Raw genomic sequence first — 24,650 nt, 5'->3', positions numbered from 1 at the left:
GGGTCATACCGGGTTAAAAAAAAAATTTTTTTTTGCCCTACCCTTTTTTTTTAAAAAAAAAAATTTTGACGTTTTTGGGGAATTTTTTCCCGGGTTCAAAATCTTTTTAAAAGTTTCCCCTAAAAATTTTCCAAAAGGGTTTTGTTACAAATTTTGGTTCCCCCTTTTTGGAAAATTTCAAAATTTATTCGCCAGTAAAATTTGGGTTTTGCAAATAATGTTTTTTTTTTGGCCCTTTTAAAAAAAAGACTTGGTTTTTATTAAAAGGTTTTAATTCTCAATTTTTTGACAGTTTTGGGTTTTTGGGATCGAGAATTTTGTTTTGAAATTTTTAAACCCCCCCTGGGGGGCAGTTTTAAGGGTGGAGATGGGGGGCCCAAAAAAAAGTTATTAAGGCCGCGAAAACCTTCTTTTGATTTGGGGCGAGCATTAAAATTTTCCACTGGGGGGGGGGCTTTTTTTTTTGATTGGCCTGGGCGGGGGGGTCCGGGGGGGGCCCCGGGGGAAAAATGGCCCCCCCAAAAAACGACCGGGGGGAAGCAAAAGGGAGGGGGTGGGAAACCCCCAAAAGCCCACCCCCGGGGGGAAAGGTCGAAAAAAATGGAGTAACCCCCCTTTTCACAAAAAAAAAAACCCCCCCCCCCCAAAAACCCCAAACCCCCAAAAAAAAAAAAAATTTTCCCCTTTTTTTGTGTTTTTAAGGGGTAAATTTAGGCCCGGAAAATATTTAAAACCCACCCCCTGGTTCACACAATCCCACATATTTTAGATTTGGACTTTTTTTTGGGGGGGGGGGACAGGGATGAGGGGGAGGGAAAAAGGTATTTGGGGGGTTAAGATTAAACCCCCCCCCTTTTTTCTTGACCCGTGGTTCCACGAATGATTTTTTTGGGGGGGTCCTTTTCCCCGGGGCTAAATCCAAAAGGGGGGGCCGGTGCTTATTATTAAAGGGGTTTTGGGGGGCTTCCCTAAAATCCTTTTAAAGGGGGGTTTTTTTTAATTTTTGGGTTTTTTTTTTTTTTTTTTCTAATGTTTTTTTTGAAAATTTTTTTTTTATTTTTTGGGTTTTTTTGGGGGGTTTTTCTTCTTTTAAAAATTTAAGGTTTTTTACCCCTTTTTTTGATAGGGCCTTATGTTTTAATTATTTACCCAGACATCTAGTGGTGTTTGCTTTCCCCCCCTTTTCCCCCCCCAAACCCCATCTTTCCCCCCCCAAAGGACTTAAAGGGAAATTTTTAAAGGGGTTAGGGGGCCACAAGACCGGGTCTAACCCCCCTGGTCCCCGCATTATCCCCCCCCACCCCCTTTTGGGGCCTCTGATAAGCCTGGGCCAAAATTTTTTGTACCTGATGTTTTTAAAAGGTTTTTAGAATTTAAAATTTTTTTGAGGGGTAAATTTGGAAATTTTTGGGAAAGCGGTACTTCCGGGCCCAAGAATCGCAGCAAACCCGGGTGAGGGCCCGGGGGGGGGGGGACGCGGGGGGTTGCATTTCCCCGGGGTCGCCAGACTGTGCGGAAATGGCCCCAAACGGGCCCGGGGGGCCCGGGGGGTTGGGCAGGGAAAGCAATTTTTTAAAAAACCCGGTTTTTTAGAAAAAAAAGGTGGGGTTTTTTTCTTCAAACTCCTCCAAGCCCCCCCAAACAAAACTTTTGTTTTAAGAAGGTTTCTAACTTTTTTTAATGATTTTTTTTTGTTTTCTCAAAGTCAAGATTTTTTTTAATAAATTAAATAGACTAATTTTAGTTAATTAAATTTAAAATGAATAAGTTTAAAAAATTTTTAAATTTTTAAAAAATAAAAAAAAAAAAAAAATTTTAAAAAAAAACCAACAAAATAAAAATTTAAAAAAAAATGAAAAAAAATTTTATGGGGTAAAAAGAACTTTTGGGGTTTTTTTGTTTCTTTGGAATGGGGAACTTATAAGTAGCTATTTGAAAAAAATTTGAAATATTTGCCAAAAATGAAAAATTTTATTTATAATCTTGGTCGGGAAGCAAAATTATTTAAAAAACCCAAATTCGTTCCTTACTCCCTTTTCAAAAATTTATTTGGTTGAACCAACAAGCCCTTTTAAAATTAAAATTCACTTGTTTTTTTTTAAAAAAAAATTAAAAATTTTTTAAAAAATTTAGGGTATAAATTTTAATTCGCTCCACCCCCAAAAAACAAACCCCCCCCGAATTTTTTTTACAAACTGGGGTTTTCAATGTATTTTTTTTTAAAGGGGTTGAAAAAATTTTTTTTTTTTTGCTTTAAATGCCCTTTTCCCCCCTTCCTTGGGGAAGGTGGGGTTAATTTCCTTGAATTCATGAAATATTTTTTTCATTTTTTATTTAGAATAGTTCATAAATTTTTCCCCAAAAAAATTTTGGTGGGAAAAGGGGGTTTTTTAAAGTGAAGTTAGAAGTTTTTTATTTTTTTATTTTTGGGGGGGGTTCAATGATTCCAAAATTTTTATTGAATTTTTTTTACTTTGGAAAATTGTGAGGCAAAAAAAAATGGGGGTCTCCTTTCCCACAATTTAATGAATTATTTTGTTAACAATTGGGGAAAAAACCATTTTTAGATGAAATTTTCCCCGGGAAATTTTATTTAAAATTTAAAAAAAATGTTTTTCCTTCCTACCCCCCTTCCAAAAACTAATGAAAATTAAAAAGGGAACAGTAAACTCACGCATTGTTATTATGGGTTTTTCCAGAATATTTTGGTTTAAAACTTTTTAAATTTTTTTTTTGGGTTTTTTAAGGTTGAGTTAAAAAAAAAGCAACCGGAAAATTTGGCCCTTTTTTTTTTTTTTTAAAACCTTTTAAAATTAAAATTTTTTACTGTAAATTTTTTTTAATTTTTAAAAAATCTAATGAGAAAGTTTAAAAACAAAAACTTTTAAATTTATTAAAAAAAGGGGTTTAAAAAAATAAAAAGGTTTGGTTTTTTTCCGGATTTTTTAAACAAATTTTTGGGGGCATTTTTTTTAAAAAAATCTAATCATCTTTGATTTTTCCCCAAAAATTCCAAAAAAATTGTTTCTGAACTTTTTGATATATATTTTTCAAATAATTTAAAAAAAGAGAGAAAGGAATTTCTAATAAAAATTAAATAAACAAATTAGGGCCTTTCCCTTAATTTTTTTTTGCACCGGGTCTTTTGAAAAATTTATAATTTTTTTAATTAAAAAAATTTTTCAAGATGTTTGGTTAAACAATGATTTTATAAATTTTAAAATAGGGGGGTTAAAATTCCACCCCCTTCATAAACTTTATTTCCAGTTTTGGGGCAGGGTGTGGTTTTGAAACGCAAAAAATTTTTGTTACTTTAAAGCGTAGGGAAAAGCATTTTTGGGAAATTTTGATCAAAAAAAACCCCCAAGAACCGCCGACCAAAAAAATTTTTTCAAAAAATATTAGGGTTTTATCAAAAAAACGTTTTTTTTTGATATTGAAATTAATTTTGATAAATTTTTTTTTTGTAACATTTTAAAAAAAAGGGTTTTAAAAAAGCCTTCCCAAAACTTTTTGCAATTTGAGAAAAAAAATAGAATTGGGCATTAATCAAAAGTTCAAAAAAATTTTTAAATAGGGGTTTTTAATTTAATTTTTTGTAGCCATTTACCCTTTCCCCCATTTTATTTTTGCCTCTTTTTTTTATTTTTAAAATTTAAAAATTTTTAAAATTATTATTGATATTTTAAAAAATTTTTATTTTTAAATTGGGTGTTTTTTAATTTTTTAAAAAAAAGTTTATTTTAAAAAGGTTTGTGGTTGACCAAACCCCCCTTCATTTGGGGTTTGGTTGGGAAAATTTAAATTTTGACCCAATCTGGGTTTTATTTTGCAAATAAAAAAATTGGGAAAAAACTTTTTTTTTTTTTTTTTGCCTTTTGTATTTTTTTGCCTTTTATTTTGGTTTCCCTGCCAAAAATTGGAAAAAATTTAAACGAAAAAATGATAGGTTTTTTAAAACCCCTTTAAATTTTTTAAAAGAAGGATACTTTCTTTTTAATTTTAAAAATGCCAAGCCTGTAAAAAACTTGTAAAAGTAAATTTTTAAAAATTTTTAAAAATTTTTTTCCAATGGAAAATTTTTTCCCGGGCTCGGGTACAAAAAGTTTAAAAAACAGGGAATTGGGGGGGGGGGGGTGGGGGGGGGGGGGGGTGGGGGGGGGGGGGGGTGGGGGGGGGGGGGGGTGGGGGGGGGGGGGGGTGGGGGGGGGGGGGGGTGGGGGACTATAAAATGCCTAAATATTATACAGCAAAATTGTAAATATATTAGTTAACTATTACTTGGCCAACTCTACAAAAGGTGTTTTTAAATATTTCTAAATAAATAAACGATCATCTTTCAAGTTTTCACTTTTTTTCGAATTTTACATTTAACCCTTTGAGTAGTACGGGGAAACTGCTTCAAAATAGTAATGACGTTCCAGAACGTCAAATGAAAAACAAAGCCAAAAGGAGTAGTGTGACGTTCCAGAACGTCATTTATTGTTTGTTACGAAATTGATTTTTTTTTTCTTTTGTTTTTGTTTTATTTGCATCCATTTAGAACCATATAGTTATTTAAAACCAATTTTAAACCAAACCATAGTTGGTAGTGTTAATTTTTGAGGCAGAAAAATAATCGGCAAATAAGAGTGGAGACAAACATCCGCTCTGCCTGACAGCGCACCATTTTGCCTGCCCCCTTCTACTCCTGAAGGTCAAGCAAGGAAAGCTCAAAAAGCGGTGTTATGTATGCTACAACACAATCACCCTGTGAAAAGAAAGAGGAAGGAATTACCACATTTTCACTGCCCAGGACTGCATATACAACTCGTAGCATTGTGTATTTACCCTTGTTTTGAGGAATTTCACACACACAAAATTTGTAAATATCACAAAAAAAAATGTCAACATTCCAACTTTGTACATTTTTATTTGTAATCAATTTAAAAAAAAACGTTTAATGTGTTTTGTTTTTACTCCTGGGTTGTATTTTCATGTTTCAGCTGTTACTCCTGTGGAACAGAACCTAGTGACGTTCCAAGACGTCATTACTCCTCAAAAGGTTAAAACGCTCACACGCCTCATACTTTGTTGGCAATGCCTTGGTTTATTTTTCCACTAGTTGGTCAACTGTCCCATACTTTGATATTGTTTAGTAGCTGGTGTCAGGACCTGTATATCACTAGCATCTTCTTCTGAAATTGTTTGTAACTCTTGTGGTATGAGCTTGATCTCTTACTTTAATCACTAACAAAACGATGTTTTTGATCAACAGAATGTCTCATACTATGAGAATTTAAGAGCCAATTGGAGTGAAATGACCTTGAATTTACCCTGTTATAATAATTAATTATTAATAGGTCTTTTTACATTTACAAAATTTTGAGCCTACCTCCCAAAAGGGCAGTTATAACAGTGACTAAAAAAGTTCACTTTTCTTTCCTGGAAAGGTGTCCAAAGTTCCATTCCTCTATCTTTATCCATCAAAAACAAAACAGAGTGTATCCATACTTTTAACTCACACTGTATGTATGTGTGTGTGTGTTAAATGTTTTTGTATGTGATATTTTAGTCAACAATTTATTTACCACTGCAGTTCAGTAACAATAGAGATAATTTTTTCTTTGTTTAAAGTTTGTTATTGATGAAGGAAAGTTTGAAAGAATAACAGGATTTCAGACTTTTGCCATCATTACATATTACACAATGTTTTGAGGATTAAAATCTATCCTTCTTGTCAGGTGGTTAGATATTAATACGTGCAAAAATAGAGAAAAGAAAAGGATTCAAACATATAAAAAAACTAATTGGGAGTCCAGTCCAGGTGTTATAACTGTACAAGATACAAGTCCCAAGCACGAGAGGTCAAGAACACAATCACAAGAATTTTTTTGGTTGTGATTTTTTTAGTTGTTATAATCTTTATAGGTTTAAGGTCTACGACCAAAACATAAGACTGGAAGTGCACCTGTACAGGCAAAAGTGGGGTACTAACAAGAAAAGCAAGTATGGTACAGAGAAGAACAGCTGACCATAATGCAACATCATGGAAGCCGGTTTTGATTATTAAGCCTTATTTAAACATCACCCCCAACATGAACTCCAATCTTTGCTGTAGGAATTACATAACATGTTTTAAATTCGTCCATACCTTCATTTTATTTTAAAATTTAAATCTGATTTAATTTTAAATAAATAATATAGCAGAGTGCTACACAGTTATTAATTTTATAGCTGACAAATGTTCTTTTATATATATGTAACAGCAACATTTTAATAATAGAAAAAGTGTAATTTTTTCAGATCATACAACTGTTTTTAATGTTATATTGACGATTAAACTCCATTATTCATGTTGCAGGACGCAGCTAATATCAACACAAAACAAGACAATATGTTCAAAGAGTTTCCAAGTTCATCCAAGGAAAGCTTCAAGGCATTTCATAAAACTGATACTTTTAACTCTTTGACAGAGAAAGATAAGCTCAGCAATATGCTTTCGAAACTGAATAAGATGGATGATTGTTTTCAAAACCTCAACACTCATATTACGTCCACCGACTGTCGTATGGGCGATATAAGTTTAAGATTGTCAATGATACAATCACGTCTGTTAGCAATTGATAAAGAACTAACATTGGAAAATGTGGGTAAGAAGAGCAAGGACATAAAAACCAGCCTTGATGCAAACCTTAAGGTGCCCCAACAAAATCCAAAAAAAGGACTCCATCTGTCCATCTAGCGAAGTTGCTAAGACTTCCACATCCCTTGAAAGTTACCTCAATCCTTCTAAGGAAGAATCTCCAAAGTCTGTTTGAAAGTTCATGTACAAAAGAGAATCTTCTTTAGATATAAAATCTTTCCAACAGAAAAGATTTTTTTGTGTAAGATTCATGCATTTTCTCAAAATGTACACAAGAATGATCAAAAATTTATTCTGATTCTTAAATATGTTCTATTTGAAAGCCAAGAAGGAGTTAAGTGGATTGTATATTAATTGAATTAGTAATAACTATTTTCAGAAAGAATACTAAGATTTAGTAAACCCCACAATTGTTATGTGAAGACAGAAGCGAATTTAAAAGTCTTAAACCATTGGAAAGTATTTTCTGTTTCTTATATCAGTACAATAGTACATATTTTACTAAAACTTCATTTAAGATATTTCTGTCCTTAGCGAATCAAAAGATTAATTAATGCTCATCAGAAAAAATAAATAATGAATATTTAAACATCAGTCTAAAAGCGCTGATAACATTTTTTTTGTTTATTTAATACCTGCCCAATGGAAGGCTGAAGCCTTTAAAATTAATCGTTTGGAGATGCTATTTCTGCTGTACTTCCTTGCACACATACCTGTAACAATCCTATGAATATCAAACATTTTTGCTAGGAATTGGCTTTACTGGAATTTAAAAATTATCAAAAGATTTATTGTTGGATGTTCACATAAAATTGTGAGGAATTCAATTGTTATTGTAAGTATTTTAACATGTATAACAAGGTGGGTAGCACGCTTAAAGAATATCCCAAAAGATGATGTTGAAGGGAAAAATAATGAAGAATATGACAGTAGTAGCTAAAAACTAGATCTTTCTCTTCATATTAATACTCTAATGGAGGTAAATAGTGCATTCACCTTTTAACTCAAGTGAAACTTCAGCTAAAAAATGTGCATTTTAGAAGTTTTTAATAATGTATGAAATATATACTTGGACAACTGTAGTATTTACTGTACTACGCACTCGGTTGGGAAGTTAAACAAAATGTATGACTTTCTACTTAATGCATGTACAAGTGTTGTTACCAACTGTTCAGAAAAGCAACTCCTAACAATAAAAAAATAGTCCTCCTCCGTAGACTAGTGGTTATAGTCTTGGCTCTCTAACAAAGAGATCACGGGTTCGAATCCCGGGGAGGTCCAAAAATGTAATAATAACAAAAACCAGTGCACTTCGAAGCCAGCATAGCTAACGCTGAGGTTTAAATGAGATAAAAAAAAAATAACATAAATATAAACCTTTTGCACAAAACAAAACCCTGTTGCAATAGCTGCTACAGAAAGATTTAACCTGTTGGCGAGTGTGCACATCATATTACTTTATCGTGCAGTGGTTATAAAAAATGAGTCATATTTCCAAAACTAACCTCAAAGGAGTAATGAAAAAATATTTAAATTTTTACAGAAAACTGTTTAATTACTTATAAATAAATATTTATTTCTCATATAACTTCTTCAAGCATTGACATTGTTATGTATTAATGTATAATTAATATGTAGTAATATATTTACTGTATTACAGCAAGTCATATAAATATACTTTTATAAAATTAAACAAATAAATATAAGTACATCACAATCAAATTAAAAAGTTTAAAATACAAGTTTAAAATAACACACATTGAACAATTATATTGATATTCTTTTGACGTTAATTGAAACAGATCATCACAATAAAATGTTTTCTTGTTCAAAGAACTCATCAAGTGAATAGAACAGATAACTTAACAACCAGATATAAAACGTATGAACAGACTTGCAGGATATAAACCAATTTAATATTTTAATTTATTGAAGAGGTCACATGACTTAAGGGTGTTTTAGAGCCTATACAAATCTATTGCACCATTTTCCCTATTCCTAATATTGTATAAATGGGCGTTGGATAAAAAGTTTTGTTTATCTAAGATTTGTAATGTATATTTTAATAATTCGAAATGTATAGATTATTTACTGGCTGAATTTGCATACTAATTAAAAGAGGTTTGCAATGTTGTAAAGGTTTGTGATTTTGTGATAATCCTTAAAGCCATCTTCTGTAAAACTAATATTTTACTTATTCTAGACCAATTTCCATAAAATATTAAGCGATGCCTATGAAGAAGGCAAAGTATGCTAATTAGTATACTCAATTAGTAGCTAATTTTCTTAACCTACAAACTTTGGAGACAAGTCGTTTAACATCCAGGATGTTCTCTCCCTCTATTGTCTGGTGAATGCAGAGATTCACCACACCGATCGAGTGTCAACAGCATGCTGAGAATACAGAGTCACAGCAATGGCCTTCCAGACCTTATGGACTTCTTTGGCTCCTCATCACTGACCTTCAGATGCCAAAGTTCCAGCATTGAGGGATATCTGGGAACATACTTATAGATGTCTTTCGTGACAAAGGGAGTTTTCCAAACACACACACGTATGCACACACAAAAGTCCACTTAGTATTATCTATATGTTTGTCTTGTTATCAATTATACCTATATTCTATTATATTATTATTTGTTTATTTAATTTTTTGTGTTGTTATTACTTGTTATTAATATTTGTCATTCTGTTGTTATCACTGCTATATGGAGGATAATCTACTTGTAGCCACTTTATAACTGTTATATATCTATTTTCATATCTGTATCGCACTATCACATGTTACTTGTTACTTTTTACTGTATTCATTAAAAAATAATATTAATTATATATCGTACAATTGTACCTAATGTACATATTAGTTCTGTCTATTTTGAGAATTTCCTTATTTATACAATTTATTAAACAGCTTAAAAGAAATTTCACTCTGGACTGCTTGCCAGAAATATAATCAATATGGACACTCCATGATAGGCAGTTATCTATGTGAACCCCTAAGAACTTCACATTAGAACTGTAATTATTTTGTAAATGTACAACCTCATCGTAAGGTCTAAGAGTAAAGAAGATGTTCTGTGTTTTTTCTGAGTTTTGAATGAAACCATTACTGGTACTATTAAAACAAAAAGCTGCGTCACTGATAGTATTCTTTGCAAGTATTACAAAGTAGAAGATATTACATAATTATAATTACAGAGTAGCTTTTGTTGAAAAAAGTAGTATCATCAGCAAATAAAAAAGTTGAAGACTTAAAACTGAATTAGGGATGTCATTTATGATGGAGAAAAAGCAATGGTCCAAGGACAGCTCCCTGGGGTATGCCCCATTCTACCCAAGCCTCTTCTAACCACTGTCCATTGGTAAAAACTTTCTTTTTACGATTAGACATATAAGATTGTTAAAATTTTAACATTAATCCTGAAACACCATAAAACTTAAAGTTATGAAGATCAGAGTGACTTACGCAGTCAAAAGCCTTACATAAATCACACAGCATGGCTTGGGCAAAGTCTTTATTTTCAAAAGCGTTTATGATTTTTTTTTTTAAGGCCATCAATTGCTATTACAGTAGATTTATCCCTTCTGAACCCAAACTGAGAAGTGAAATAATTGTTATGACTGAAATTGGACGGCAACTCTTGAGTTCATTTCTTGGTCCTTTCACATATATTAGACAAATTTGTGAGATTTTTAACCGGTCTGGAAAAATCCTTCGACACAAGAAGAGAAGAGCTATAGAATACTATGGTTTTAAAAACATATATGTGAACTTTTTAAAAAGTTCAATATATATATATATATATTCACAGTAGTTGATCCAGCCACAGTTTGCTGTGGCTTGGTTGTTATGCGATTAATATTAATGTACAAATTATGCATTATTATGTATAAAATTCAAGTACAATTAACAATACGTAAGTAATATCAAAAATTCTTTATTGCTTTATATATATATAATGAATTACCCGCGGGCTTCATACACAATTTCTTAGGCTTTGCCCGTGTATGTGCACTTCTAGTTCCAAAGTGAATTATATTTCCATCACCAATGTTAAGTTTGTCTTGTTGCCACGATTAAGAAAATCTGTCAAAAAGTTTATATTTAGATATTCAGATATGGTCTTAGAATACTTTTGATACTATTGTTACAACGGCCTTCGTTAATATTTATACCCCTACCGGCATAAACTTGTCTAAAACGACACCCAGTTTCACAGTCACAGTATACATTTTTTTATATAAAACCATTTCTGTTTGTTGTGTATATATTGGCAAAACGATGGTGTTCCCTTCCAAAGCATGAGGCTTTTGTCTACAAGGGTCTCAACTGTCAAATAACTTGCCCATATAAAAATATCATTTATTTAATATAAAATTCATAATTTTTGGTATTAATTTAAAACTATAATAAATTACATTTTTACCAGCTTTCTTCTTATTGGAAACTAAATGCTTAATATATGATCAAACACTCCTATAAATGAAAATTTTTTTGATAATACATTATCTTAAGAGACTATCAAGTTTGAAGTAAAAATTAAAAGATTAATTTATTAAAAATAGGTCCACAGAACATGATATTGTGAAAAACTTGGATGAACTGACAACCAACTTCGATAAGGGTGGACCATGCAGTTTTTGTAAGCGGCAGTAGTAATGACTGTAAAAGTAAAGCAAAGTAAAGATGTCTTATAACACTGTAAACTGGGTGTCTGTTTTACTGTAATGAGGTAGATTACTAGGATTACTGAGGTTAGTAATAGGACCAATCTCCGTATTGTTAGTGAACCTTTCAGATACGATTTACCAGAGAAAAACTTTGCAATTCACTGTTTGAATGAAAGTCTTATGAGTCAGGTGAAACTTGTAAACTATAACAGAATTTTTAAAAGCAATTGTCATGGACAACATTTCTGCACTATGGTCCATTGTATTACAATAAGTGTTGATAAAGTTGATTCTAAGAGTAGTGATCCTCTTTACACTGATGATAGACACAAGTTAATGAACAGTACACCTCATCACATTCCAGGGTTTCCTAAGCCTAGTTCTAGTTTTCTATCCAGAGACTATGAACAAACCTCTAGTAAATAGAGTTAGGGCTAGTTTCGGAAGTATTAGTTGCAATCTACGCCTAACAGGGATTTAATAATAATGACTCGTTAAGTAATGGTACAATCTCGTGGCTCATGCATTTAAAATGTCCAAGATGGTTTAACCTCAAAAACCAATGAAGAATAACATTGACTTCGGAGACTTCTATTGACAATATCTTTTTTTAAATGTTTAAGGAAGAGCAGACTTACTTTTACCACTTTTATCTCTGTAATTGAAAAAATTGCCCAGTGAGTATGAAATAATCAATTTTTGTTTTCAGTATCAAACAGAAAAAGGACCTAACTTTACAATCTTATAAACAGTACTGCTCTCCCTATTCAATCAAATCTTTCTTGTTAAATAATGACTTTTTGCTTCCTTTATTTTACAACACTTATATAATATAGTTAATTAACCTCATTTAGTGATTCAGTATTGAACGTTGTTTATTGTAATAGGTATTAAACAATATTTAAGAATTGATTATTTTTATCTCTCATGCTATTACGATTCTACTAATTCTGTGAGGTTGTGTTACTTTATTTGCCTTAAAACGATTAATTAACTATTATCATGGTATTGATAACTTCAAGCCAAACCAATAGGCATAATTATCAAACCTTAATTGAGATGTGCTCACCCAAGTGATGAAGTATAATTATCCTGATCTGCTGAATTACCTACCAGCACTGCTGACAATTTTTATACCAACATAAAATAAACAGAGATTTAATAAACAATTGAGATTTTAATTCACAGGAAAATCAATAAATGGAAATTACTTACTGATAATTAAAATGGTTTAATTAGTACTAGTATTACTACAAAATATTTACATTTGTTTTTTATACAGTATAAGCTTGTAGCCATAAGACTATACTACGTATTTTACAAAATTAATATATTTTAAACCGTGCTTATGATACTGATTTTGTTTCTTACACGTTAGACTACAGGTAAACCTAAAAAAATCAAACTCAAGAACTAAGGAAAAAACTTAAAAAATGCAATTAAACATATACTTTTCCAACTGTGCGTCTAAAAATTACATTGCAAAATTTGTGGCATGTTTTAATGCAATTGAGAAAAACTAATGGTGTTTTTCTTGGTAAATTTTTAATAATGTTTTAAAAACTGTGACACTTTACAATGGAAGCTTATAGTTAGTTATTTTACATTGATTTTTCAAAATTTGCTTTCTACCAGAAGGCACTCTGTAGGGCTTGAAAAAAGACTAAAGCCTGGAAAAATTAGCTTGTAGAAAATAAAGGGGCGTGCTGAGCAAAATTTATACACAAAGATCTGTCAAAATGCAAAATGACACACCAACTCCCTCTGAGTTCAGTGTACCAGTAAAGTTAAAAAAAATATTTCTGTGAAAGCACTTTCACATTTCTGTTTAAACTATGGCTTTTGTGAAGGATTTCAAACCTCTTGCACATCATAAAAACACTGTTTTTTTGACCATCCTCTATTTGATCTTTTTTTGCATGGTTAAATGAGAAATGGATGTTAGGTGGAAGTATTTTGCTAAAGTCTGCCACACATAAAGACTATACAAAACAGTTGCGAAGACAGATATGAAATATGGTCATGGTTGAAATTTTAAACACAAATTTCATAATGGGCTTTGCTATCCTTCATTTTGTCTAGCAGACCCAAACTACAGAGAGAATCTAATAATTTCTTCACTGGTACTTTGCTGTTTTACAAGAACAATTTGATAGACTTCTGACAGACAATGATATAAATCTGTCATCAGCCAACACCAATCTTGCTGAGCTGAAAAACAGAACAGAGTAGACACAATATTGATACTGTTCACATAAGAATTAAACATGAAAACCAGTCACATTCTGGAGCCGTTTCTCTTAGTACGATTCTTGTAAGTATTTTTAACACAATCAACAGTTAAAGAACATTTTTTTGTCAAGCAAAACAAAACTTCAAACAAGGCATAAATTCCAGTTAAATCTATTATTTAAAAAAAAAACCCTTCCCAAGTTTGGCCAGTTAATATTAACTGAATTGAATAAATACCCTCTCATACAGCTCCTAAAGACGATTCTGGAATTGCACAATATATAGCTTGGCTATTTTAAGAGTTTTTAAATCTTTTTTAAGGCAAGCACTGACACTATTAACAATAGTCCATTCAACGTATCACAATGGGTGAGAATTTTCATTCTATCTGCCAACTGTTGCGGGGTAGGTTCTGGCTGCAGATTATCCATATACTGCTCAAGTAAATCCTCTCCATCGGACATCCTGTTACAGCTGGCATCCTGAGAACTCTCATCGTCAAAGTACTTTTCCTCCTCATCTTGACCTTGGACCTCCAAATCATCGTAATCAGAGTTGTAATCCACCTGGCTGAAAGACACAAAGATGTGAATTTGAACTGTCTCAAGAGATTAAAATACATTTACGTATTGTTTTGCTTATGATTTTGTGTCCTGTTCTGAAAATAACTAGTGAGTGAATGTTTTATCTGCCTTAAAATAACTTTAAATGTAACTTAAACTGTGAGGATTTTATAAAAAATTTAAACTTTAATTGGCCACAAAATTGGATAGAGTAACATTAGAGATTTCTAGTTTGCTGCCTTCTTCTTCTTTTTACAATACCTTTAAAATGAGGTGTCCACTCGCTAGGGGTGTCCATTTGAAAAATTTGACTTATCCCCAAAATACCCCATTTTTTAAAGATTTTCATACGTCAAAAGACTCCTTAATTGGTCATATAAACACTCCCTCCAAAGTAAATCATTCTATCTCTATTCATAAGCAAGTTTAATAGAGGGGAGGGGGGAACACTTATAAGACACCCGGTATTAGTTCTTATTAACAACTGTTCTGGAAGTCAGTGGCTGAACTTTTGATACAAGCCTATGTTTTATATCGGACAGTGCAGCTCCGATGAAAGCAGAAAGAGATGACTGACTACCCTGCTCAGCTTCTGCAGCTGTGATAGTCACTTTGATATACCTATAGAAATGCATATGACTGGCTCAGAAAACCCTGTCAGTGATTGCTGAGATGTGGGACCCAAACTTTATTAGGAACTTTGTGCTCTAACACAACCAGATTCAGGACTGAATGAAGGTGTACAACAAAGACACATCATGACTGATTATTACAATACTTACTCTTGTTGCATACAAACCACTTGTCCCCACCCACCTTTTCCAATCTAGACTCTACCTTGATGTTTCATGATGATGTAACACTATCCACCAAATATTTTATAATATAAACACACAAGCTGTAACCGTTGAGATGTTCTTTACTTTGCTAGGACAGGAGCCATTTATATCACAACTAAAACGATACAACAGAGTATAAAAATGACCCGACAGAACGTGACAAATGAGTTAAAGAACAGACGAATGGACTGCTGTTTGACAATTTAACCCAAACAAAATGCAATTCTTCCTTTGACCGAGAGAAACCTATACACCAAGTTTGAAGTCTCTGACCCTTCTATCACGAGTTATTGTAAAGACGAATGGACTGACCTTTGACCTTTTGACCTAAGTCAATAGAGTTAAACTAAACCTAACCCTAAACTAAGAGGAATCGATATTTCAAGTTTCTAGGACCTTTTTCTCAAGAGTTATCTCAAAGACAATCAGGCAGATTGCCCTTTAACCTTTTGTTCTCAATATAGACAGGGTTGCTACAGGAGTCCAATAATGAAATTCCCTGACTTTTCCCTGATTTCCAGACCAAATTTTTCATTTTTCCCAGACTTTTTTCGACGCAATCCCCAGGGTTTTTGGCAATTAACGGGTGGAAAAAAGCGGTGTTGAGGCTAACAGGGTGGCAAATATAAAAAAGCAAAAAATAAAGTGAACACAGTTTAATACGTACAAAAAGATTGACTTAAATGATCTTTTACAACACAGAAGTAAATTATGCGCCGCGTCGTCTGCAGGCTTGGACTCGGCACGGCGGCAGTAAGTTTATTTGTGTAAAGGGATTTTATATTTTTCCCTGACCAACGTCGAAATTCACTGACTTTTCCCTGATTTCCAGTCCTGTTTTTTTTCCCTGATTTCCCTGACATGTAGCATCCCTGATAGATAATGCTCCTCCTGAGAGTAGAAGAACCTATATACATCATTTGGAGTCTCTAATTTCTATTAAGATTTACACACAGACGGACATCAAGATGATTTTAAGAAGGCCCTGTGAATTCCATAACCATTTAAGGAATATGAACGTCATATGACGTCTTCTTTTGATAAGCTAAAATGAGTAAAGGATGTAATCAAAAAAATTACCAAAAGGAGTAAAAAATAAAAAGCTTTAAAAATATCTTAAAAAACGTTTATTTACATTTGAAAACTTAATAAAAAAAGGACTAAATGTTCCACAAGTCAATATTTCAGTACTTTTTTCAAAATCAAATGTCTTATTTCCTCACTACGACAGACTCGATCAATATTGTCTGCCATTTAGACTAAAGTAACAAGCTAGATGGTTGATCAACAAGTATAAGTCACTCTCACAAGATAAATATGGCCACAGTATGCAGTATACAAGGAATGGCTAGTATAATGTGGCAGCATATTCTGACAGCAAAGCGATGCGCGCACCACACGACCTTGAGTCAGTGGTTTCTACCAGGTGGCTACTGTGATCTGGTGGTAAAATCAGTCCATTTTCAAGCTATCGAGGGCTAATGGACTGTTGCAGTCAATAAAAAAAAATAGACTTATAACACATACTAGTTGTAGAGGTGAAATTAAACAATTGACTGTTATAGGAACCGTTCGTGGGGTTTTTAAAATTTATTTGATTAATCCCAGAACTTTGTGTAGTTTAAGTTTTGAATGTGGTTCACATATTTGTTTTTAAAAGCAATAATTTTTTCCCACACGCTATAATAATATGGAAAGTTGGATTGACTACACTAATAGATAAGTACGAAGGTGAAAAATTGCATCATACAACTCTAATTAATAGAGCATCAATACAAGTGCATGTACTAGCAATGTTCCCCTCTGGAAGGCATGCATAAAAAAGAATTTTAAAAAAAGCTAATAAAATATCAATAATATGTATTAACTAACTGACAATGTTATTACATTTACCCTGTAGCTCAAAATCTGTATCTTTTCCTTTCGAGAAAAACTTGAGAACATATTGGACTCTAAACTCCTCCCATGAAGAAGATGTTTCTCGGCATCTGACAAATTCTGGGACCTCTCTTCTGTGGGTTTGGTCCTTGCACCTTCTTCCTCTGTCTCCTCTTGTACAGGTGTTTTTTTGGAAGTTTGAAAGCATCTCCATCTGTATACACTTCAACCCCACAGTGTTTTGTCCAAATCATTATCTTCTTCCTGAATCAAATCCATCATCTTCCCTCTCTTCATCTGAATCATCCTCTTCTTCCATGACATCATCTTCTGCATCTTCCTGCTCTTTCCATCCTCAACTTTTTCCACAGCCTCACGGTCCATTTGCTCTAAAAGTAGATTTACACACCTGTAAAATCACATTGGGGGGGGGTGGGGGGGGGGGGGGGTGGGGGGGGGGGGGGGTGGGGGGGGGGGGGGGTGGGGGGGGGGGGGGGTGGGGGGGGGGGGGGGTGGGGGGGGGGTGCTCTTTGTCATGTTTCAGACACCTACAAGAACGTTATTTGGAACCCTAATGTAAAGTAGGAAACCCCTCAGCAACTCTGAGGTAACGTATAGTGATTCTGTTTCATTGGTTCAGGCATATTCCACATTACCATCATCAGGAACAACACCTGGACCATTACTATGAATGACATGTTCCAACTAAAATGAAAGTCTTCCGGGATATGAGTTGAAATATTGCTTATACAATAAAATTATAGAAAAATCTTGACCTCACCGTGTAGGTTAACAGATCTTAAACTTAATCTATCTTACCAGAATTTCAAAATGACCTAATTTTACATGGTCAGCTGAAATCCGGGCAAAAACTTTCACTAGCTGTAACTCACTTACAAAGCATTTCCGGACCCATGTTTCTATACACTTTTTTCATTATTTTTACATGGAATGAGCTCCCACAGTTCCTGTATACGATAAAGAATAATTTGAGGCATTTAACATCTCCTATAATGCATAGTTTAAATTTATCTGTCAGTAGCACTGGAGAAGGAGGAAAGAGGAAGAAGACCAAGAGGAAGACCGAGAGGAAGATGGGAGGACCAAGTGTGGAAAGACGTAGAGAGAGGGAACTACAGAAAGTGCAGGTGGAGGAAAGGAGACCTGGAATGACAGACAAAAGTGGAGGAGGCTGTGTACGACAACCCGTGATAACGGAAACGTCAGATGATGATGAGTTGTGGTATATTTCTAATTAAATTAAAATTAGCTTATGTTCAACCAATCTGTAAGTTGAACGATACAATCCTTGAATAACAATACGCCTATTTGTTTGTTAAATATTTTGCTTCTAATATTGGAAACGTGTTCAGTTGAAGTGGTTAAATATTTTACTGGCGCAGTGCGGTTTCCCAATATTCATAACTATCTTAAAGAGAAAAATAAACACAATTTACAATATATTCACCAGATCATAACAGCCGTAACATGCTCTGAATGGATGGCTTCTGATTAATAGAAAAGTACCAACTTTACATGTAAGTTTTCAACCCCTAATTGGCATAGAAAACCTGTGAATAACTCTTTGCTCTAAAAATTGCACTGTGAATAAATCGGCACTGGGTGATCTCAGCACAAACTATATTTTACACTCAGGATTTACTGAGAACCCGATCTCTTATAGCAATTAAAACAGTGGTTTAATCCTTTAAATATGTCTTCTTTAAAGGTATCCAACAATACCAAGAAAACCCACTTCTAGCGATGTTATCTAAATCTGCGACATTGTTCGGCATATAAGAACAAAATAAAAAGCGTTAGGAGAATAAAAAAGCCATAATAATAAATATTATAAATGTTTATTTACTACCAATATTGTACTGACAATATTTACAAAAAGTCTTTGTTACAGACATATCCTGTCTTCAAAGGTTTTTTAACACGTGAGCACATGTAAATGGCAAATGTTGCAACTTATAGTCGCAAACGGTCAGTAGGGAGCTAGACAAGTATCCCACCGTATGAAATGACTGCTAGAGTGTGTGGTAACACCTCTTGTTTGCTGACATGAATGCAGATTGCAGCCGTGTTCTCTTCAGGTGTTAGATGAACACATTTTAGAATACTATTAATATCATAAAACATGACACAGATAATTACAGCACTATTAAAGACTGTGGTAATTTATTGACAGGGCACAACTATGAGCTACATTAATGTATTTTTAAAACGTATCAAAAAATTAAAACTTTACACATTGTGTACTGCTGTGCACTTGCACTAAAAGAATTTGAGTGTGCTCACATGTTAAATGTAATAAAACAAGTTTCATAACTTAACATAATGATATTTACTTTATCATCTAAATATTTCATAAAAGAACAAATAAAAACAACTTAACAAGTACTCGCAAGATCACAAAGTAATAGATGAACAGAAACAAAACAGTAAAAACAATAATGACAAATAAAGAACAAGGCCAAACAAACTATAGAGAGAAAGATATTAGTGAATTGCTATCAAGTGAACTACATTTACACCAAACAATTGTAATTGTTGGTTATCATTTTTACTTTTTAATATAACTTTGTAAAAAATTCATTACATACATTGGCTTGTAACAATACATTTGTATTTTCACAGTTTTAAATTTTAGCATTAAAATCAATGTAATTAGTCATTGATGAGAAGCGATTACTCATATTCAAACATAAACTACGGCAGATGCCTTACGGTGCAGAGCCAGATTAAGAGTAACCAGTCTCACTCATTATAATACCGCAGTGAAGGCATGATCGAGGTATCGTTGTGAGATGGAATGAAGGTTCAACACTCCACCTACTTTGATGGAAGAAAAATAATTATTACACTTGACATTTTCTCAAAGTTGTTATCAAAATTGTAATGGACTCCATGCAGGAAACAAAAATCCAAAGCAGCACAATTAAATCAACCACGACAAAAACACTAAAAGCTGTACATAAGATTCCCAGATGATTCCATTGAGAAAATGTTTCATGTTCGTATAGCGGGGAGAAACATACTATACAAAGGTATTCACTTGTTCACAAATATACATGAATCATGTACCTTCAGAGATTACACATTCTGTGTACTACCTTTAGTAATAGGATCTGATTAGACAGTTCCGTTTGCCTATTATCTTAAACGATCTATTAGAAATATCTTATAACCAACATTTTACAAATTATTATATATTTTTCCTTTGCAAGAATAGCAAATACAATTACAATGTTTCCAGTACATTCAAATTAGATAAAGTGATTGCAATATCAAAACTTGTATTTATACTTTGGTATAGTGTATTGAAAAACTTAGTAGATACAAAACAGGAACTTACAATTAATTACACAATTAAACACATACATACAGGCTGGCTGCGTTAATCCGAACACTATACTACTCCAACCACCTTCAGCCACAATCAATCGATATTTGTAGATTTTAATGTTATGACTGAGTGAATTAATTTTAGAGTGTTTCAGATGTTTTATTGGTGTTTCATTGGCAATCTGAATATTTTAATAATCTTATTGCCTCGAGTAAACAAATATTCGGATTAACACTGCCCATTTGGAGCTATAAATACATATTCAAGTTCAACTTTTCAATAATTACCTCAAATGAGGTTCAATATTGCAAGTTATAGCACAGAAATTTAAATATTTTAGCAGGCCTTGTTAAAAAAACAGAGATAAAAAACTTTTACACAGCTAGAGTTGACTAATTAAAAAGCCATCATTCTGGATAGAAAAAATAAATATTTAATACATGTTTGATAACAATGTTAAACACGCATTTTCTTCTGAAGAAAATAACTTCTGAACAAAACTTAAATTTCTTAAAATTAAGAAGGTTGATTATTTTTGTTAATCATCTTTTATTTATCTTGTTCATTTGTAGCAGGAGAACTTTGTTCTTTCGAATTGGTACCAAAATGGCTTATAAATGTATTGAATGGCTCTTCTTTCTTTTTTATATTACCACCAAATCCTATGCTCTCTTTTGGAAAAGGAGAGCTTTGTTTTTCCGAACAGTTGGCTATAAAATTACTAGTAAATGCATTAAACGAATCATCTTTTTCCCTGTTATCTCCATGCGCGTTGTTCACATCCCCTTCTCTCACTGAAGTTTCTAATGTTGACCCCAAAGTTGGACTGTCCAGTTTAACTTCAAAGCCAAATTCATACACAACATCCTTCTTTTTTCCAAGGTTGATTTCCAAGTATTCTGTTATATCGTTAAAAGCCTTGAAAGATGTACTTTTGTTTGTTGAAGCTTCAGACAAAACGGAACACTGTTCATTTCCAACGATCACAAAGCCATTTTCTTCATCACTTTCATTCTCTCCATTGATTAAACAATTGCTCTGATCTTCTACTGCTGCCATTTTCTCAGTTTTGGTTTCATTTTCTTTAGAACTATCAGTCAGAATGTTATACTGACTGCAAGTTTCAAAAACTCTTGTTACATTGGAAGGGCTGTTTGACCCTTCTGACATCTTCAAATTCTCTGTTGGGTCAATGAGAACATTAGGCCTTTGGTTGTTATTTGTATTAGTAGTGACTACTACAGTCTCTCCAAGTGACTTTGGAGTGCTCAGATCCTTAGGTTTAATTACACTGAAGGAAAGACTGTCCATTTCTATAAATTTAATAGTTTTAACATCTTCTGTCTGATATCCACAAGTAGTTCCTTGTTTGTCTGTACATTTATTCTCTGGTAAGGTCTCAAGAGGAATTTGGTTACTCGCACTAATACTATTGTATGTAGCAAGTCCTGAAGATGAAGTAACGTTTTCAAAAGACACGTTTTCTGGTGCTTTAGGATTGTTAAAATCTGGTGCACTGAATGTAATAAATAGATCATGTCCATTGTTACTTTTTGTTTCTAACAAGTTTCTTGATACTCCTGAGGTAACACTTTCTGATGGCTTAGAAGTGATCAGATTCTCTTTTTGTTCTAAAATAATACCTTGGGATTCCCTAGAACTATCCTGCTCATCAATACAAGATATAGAACATCCTTGTTCTCCTGCAACTGAACATTCTGTTGAATCCTTTGATCCACTCACATTTGCGGCCTCAAGAGCAGACTTTGAATTAGTCTCTTCTTGTTTTTGATTGATATCTTTTGCTTTTTCACTTTTGTCAATGCTGAGTGGACTGAAGCTATTAGAACTTATATCCATTCTTGAATCACTTCTTTTAGTAGGAGTGCATCCAAACAATAACGCACCACCTTGGTTGTTTTGGGATGATCCTCTTTCAAAAAGAGAGTAAGAAACAGGTTTCACATAACAAAGGTCTCCAAAACTTGGATTAAATTTGAATAAATTTGAGTAGCTTTTTGAATCTAACTTAGATTCTGTATTTGAAGAGTTGTCAATGGGTAACATTTCTTCTTTTTCAGTTGCATCAACTTTGGAAGCACTCAAAGTGCTTGACAAAACAGACATGTCTTCTATAGGGTCACTCTCCAAGGCTGTAGATGTCTTAACCTTTTCTTTGAGTAGATCAGCAGGACAATGGAAGGTAAGTCTCTCTACTGCCTGATCCTGTGGGGAAGCCTCAAGGTTTGCAAGGCAGGTTTTTAAACCTTTCCATTTCTTATCAACTTTCTGCATCGCTACGTGCATGTCGATTGCCGACATATGGGATACCATTATGGACATATTTGAACTCACATCGTCCAAGTGACTTTCCATTGATGTAAGTCGGGTGTTAATGGTTTGAAAATATTTGTCCATCTTATTCAGTTTTGAGATCATTTGGCTGATTACCTCTTTCTGTATCAAGCTTTCGAAACAATCAGGTTTGTCAACTATCTTGGGCTTTTTAATGGATCCATTTTGAAAGCCGTGAAAAATTGTTTGTTTTGAATTGGTTCCCGCTCCATCCTGCAACATAAATTTGTATTGGCAAGTATTATCATAATAGTTAATTGGTTGGACAGAAACTAAATTAATTTGAATTATCCTACTGTTTGTTTTACCTGGATTAAATATTGCAAGTGTCATAAAATACAAAAACATTCATTTCATAAAAGATACTATAGCAGGGTTCCAACTGTGTTCCAATTTCCCAAGGCCAAAATTATATTCAGTCATCCAAATTTCTAATTATTTGAATGTATTCTGATTAAAAAGAATTGAATTCTTCTGCAGTAAAGTTTTATTCATTGCCAATACTTGAAAATGCTGGTTACAGTAGGAAATGCTGCCAAGAGTCAGAAATACTTAATACCATTTACTTTTTGTTTGTACAAAAGGGAAGATAATTTTATATTAATAGGAACATCCAAGACAAGACATGGAATGTTGACTACTTAATACCATTTACTTTTTGTTTGTACAAAAGGAAAAATAATTTTAAATTAATAGGAACATCTAAGATAAGACATGGAATGTTGACTACAGACATTGAATTACTTGACAGCAACATTTGGCCTCATACATTTTCCCCCAACAGGAGGAATTTGGATGTTATTTTTCATCCCCAAGCATACCGATCTGATACCTCTCAAGGAGTTCTGACGTGAACAGACTTCCAGTATGATAAAGTGCTGAAACAAGCAGTAACTCCATGGTCTCAGTCATTGGCAGTAGATGTGTACAGCAGTACCATTCAAAACACTTTTAAAACATCAAAGAAATGATTACTGGGCATGACTCAAAGGACGTAATGAAAATGTTGGTCTTAAGCATTCTGTAATTGAAATAATTATTTTTACTATAACAACAGTTTTTTTTAATTTCATACCGTATGCAAACACTACAACTAAAAATTCACGGCTAAGTTAGTATGAGCTAAGTTCCTACAATTTCACAACCCAGAACAGCAGGAAATCAACTCGTTCCCTTCACACTGAAAACACTGTTAAGCAAAATGTTCCACAAAAGAAACTGGTGTCTCTTATCACATAATTACACTTGTCTCCCAGAAGAGTTCTAACTGAAGATCCTGATTACAGCAATTTACACGATAACAGTCTGTGATTTAAGTGTAACAGATTCTGGAAATAATTGTTCATAACTCTTTGTATCACATAAAACCGTTAATGTTCTCAATGTAAGTGTTTTTTATTTTTATTATTTTTGTAATTTGTAAAAAAGAACCACCACTATACTGCCACAAATTAAATAGAAGCTGAAGAACACTTTAATCCAATGACAGTCCAAAACTAGATGCCTCATCGAGGTTACTAACACAACTCGTCAACAGTATTAGCTAGTTTTGTGTTATATCTAGTAAATCTGCAATGAATAAATTTATGAGAACAGGAAACCACCAAAACAAAGAAGGCAATGACTCAGTCACTGTTTAAGGAATGGTTTAATGAAATATTAGTGCCATCAGTGAAAGCTTTGCAACTGCCTCAAAAAGCCATGCTTATTTAGGAATTGTCACAGCCATTACGAAGAAGATGAATTAAAAAGTTCTTGTATCCGTGTCATGTTTTTGGTGCCAAATATTACACCGTTTAGGCAGTTATGACTGGTAGGCAGTTGACTTGCTTATACGACAAGCTGTATCACCTAGTGAAGTGTTGAAAATAATTACGTCACTTAAAAGCTCATCTACAAAGGATGTGTATAGGTTCACTAGTGAGCTGCTAAAAAGTGTTGTTGTTGAGATTTTAGAGCCAATTACACATATTGTTGAAATCAATGTATTTTGGAAGGTATTTTTCCTTCATACTTAAAATTTTACAGAGTGGTACCCATCTATAGAAAGGGAAAACTTGATATACCCAATAGCTATCGACTAATTTCTTGTATACTTTGTCATTGCAAAGATCTATGAAAAACTTCTGAAAATT

At 33.2% G+C, this 24,650-nt stretch overlaps 1 protein-coding gene across 4 annotated transcripts in view; it reads right to left on the bottom strand.

Annotated features, from left to right (window-relative positions):
• Window positions 1-18,648: 18,648 nt before the first annotated feature.
• LOC124367574 overlaps window positions 18,649-24,650 on the bottom strand; it is a 49,657-nt gene continuing 43,655 nt past the window's right edge. For all 4 annotated transcript variants that reach the window (XM_046824512.1, XM_046824513.1, XM_046824510.1 and 1 more), the window contains one exon: window positions 18,649-22,728. In XM_046824512.1, the coding sequence (XP_046680468.1) occupies window positions 20,710-22,728 (2,019 nt within the window). In that variant the 3' untranslated portion in view covers window positions 18,649-20,709. The remainder of the gene's footprint in view (window positions 22,729-24,650) is intronic.

The sequence above is a fragment of the Homalodisca vitripennis genome, chromosome 8, assembly GCF_021130785.1.
Source record: "Homalodisca vitripennis isolate AUS2020 chromosome 8, UT_GWSS_2.1, whole genome shotgun sequence".
NCBI lineage: Eukaryota > Metazoa > Arthropoda > Insecta > Hemiptera > Cicadellidae > Homalodisca > Homalodisca vitripennis.
Note: the sequence above shows the minus strand (reverse complement) of the source record. Positions and strands in the feature narration are given on the sequence as shown.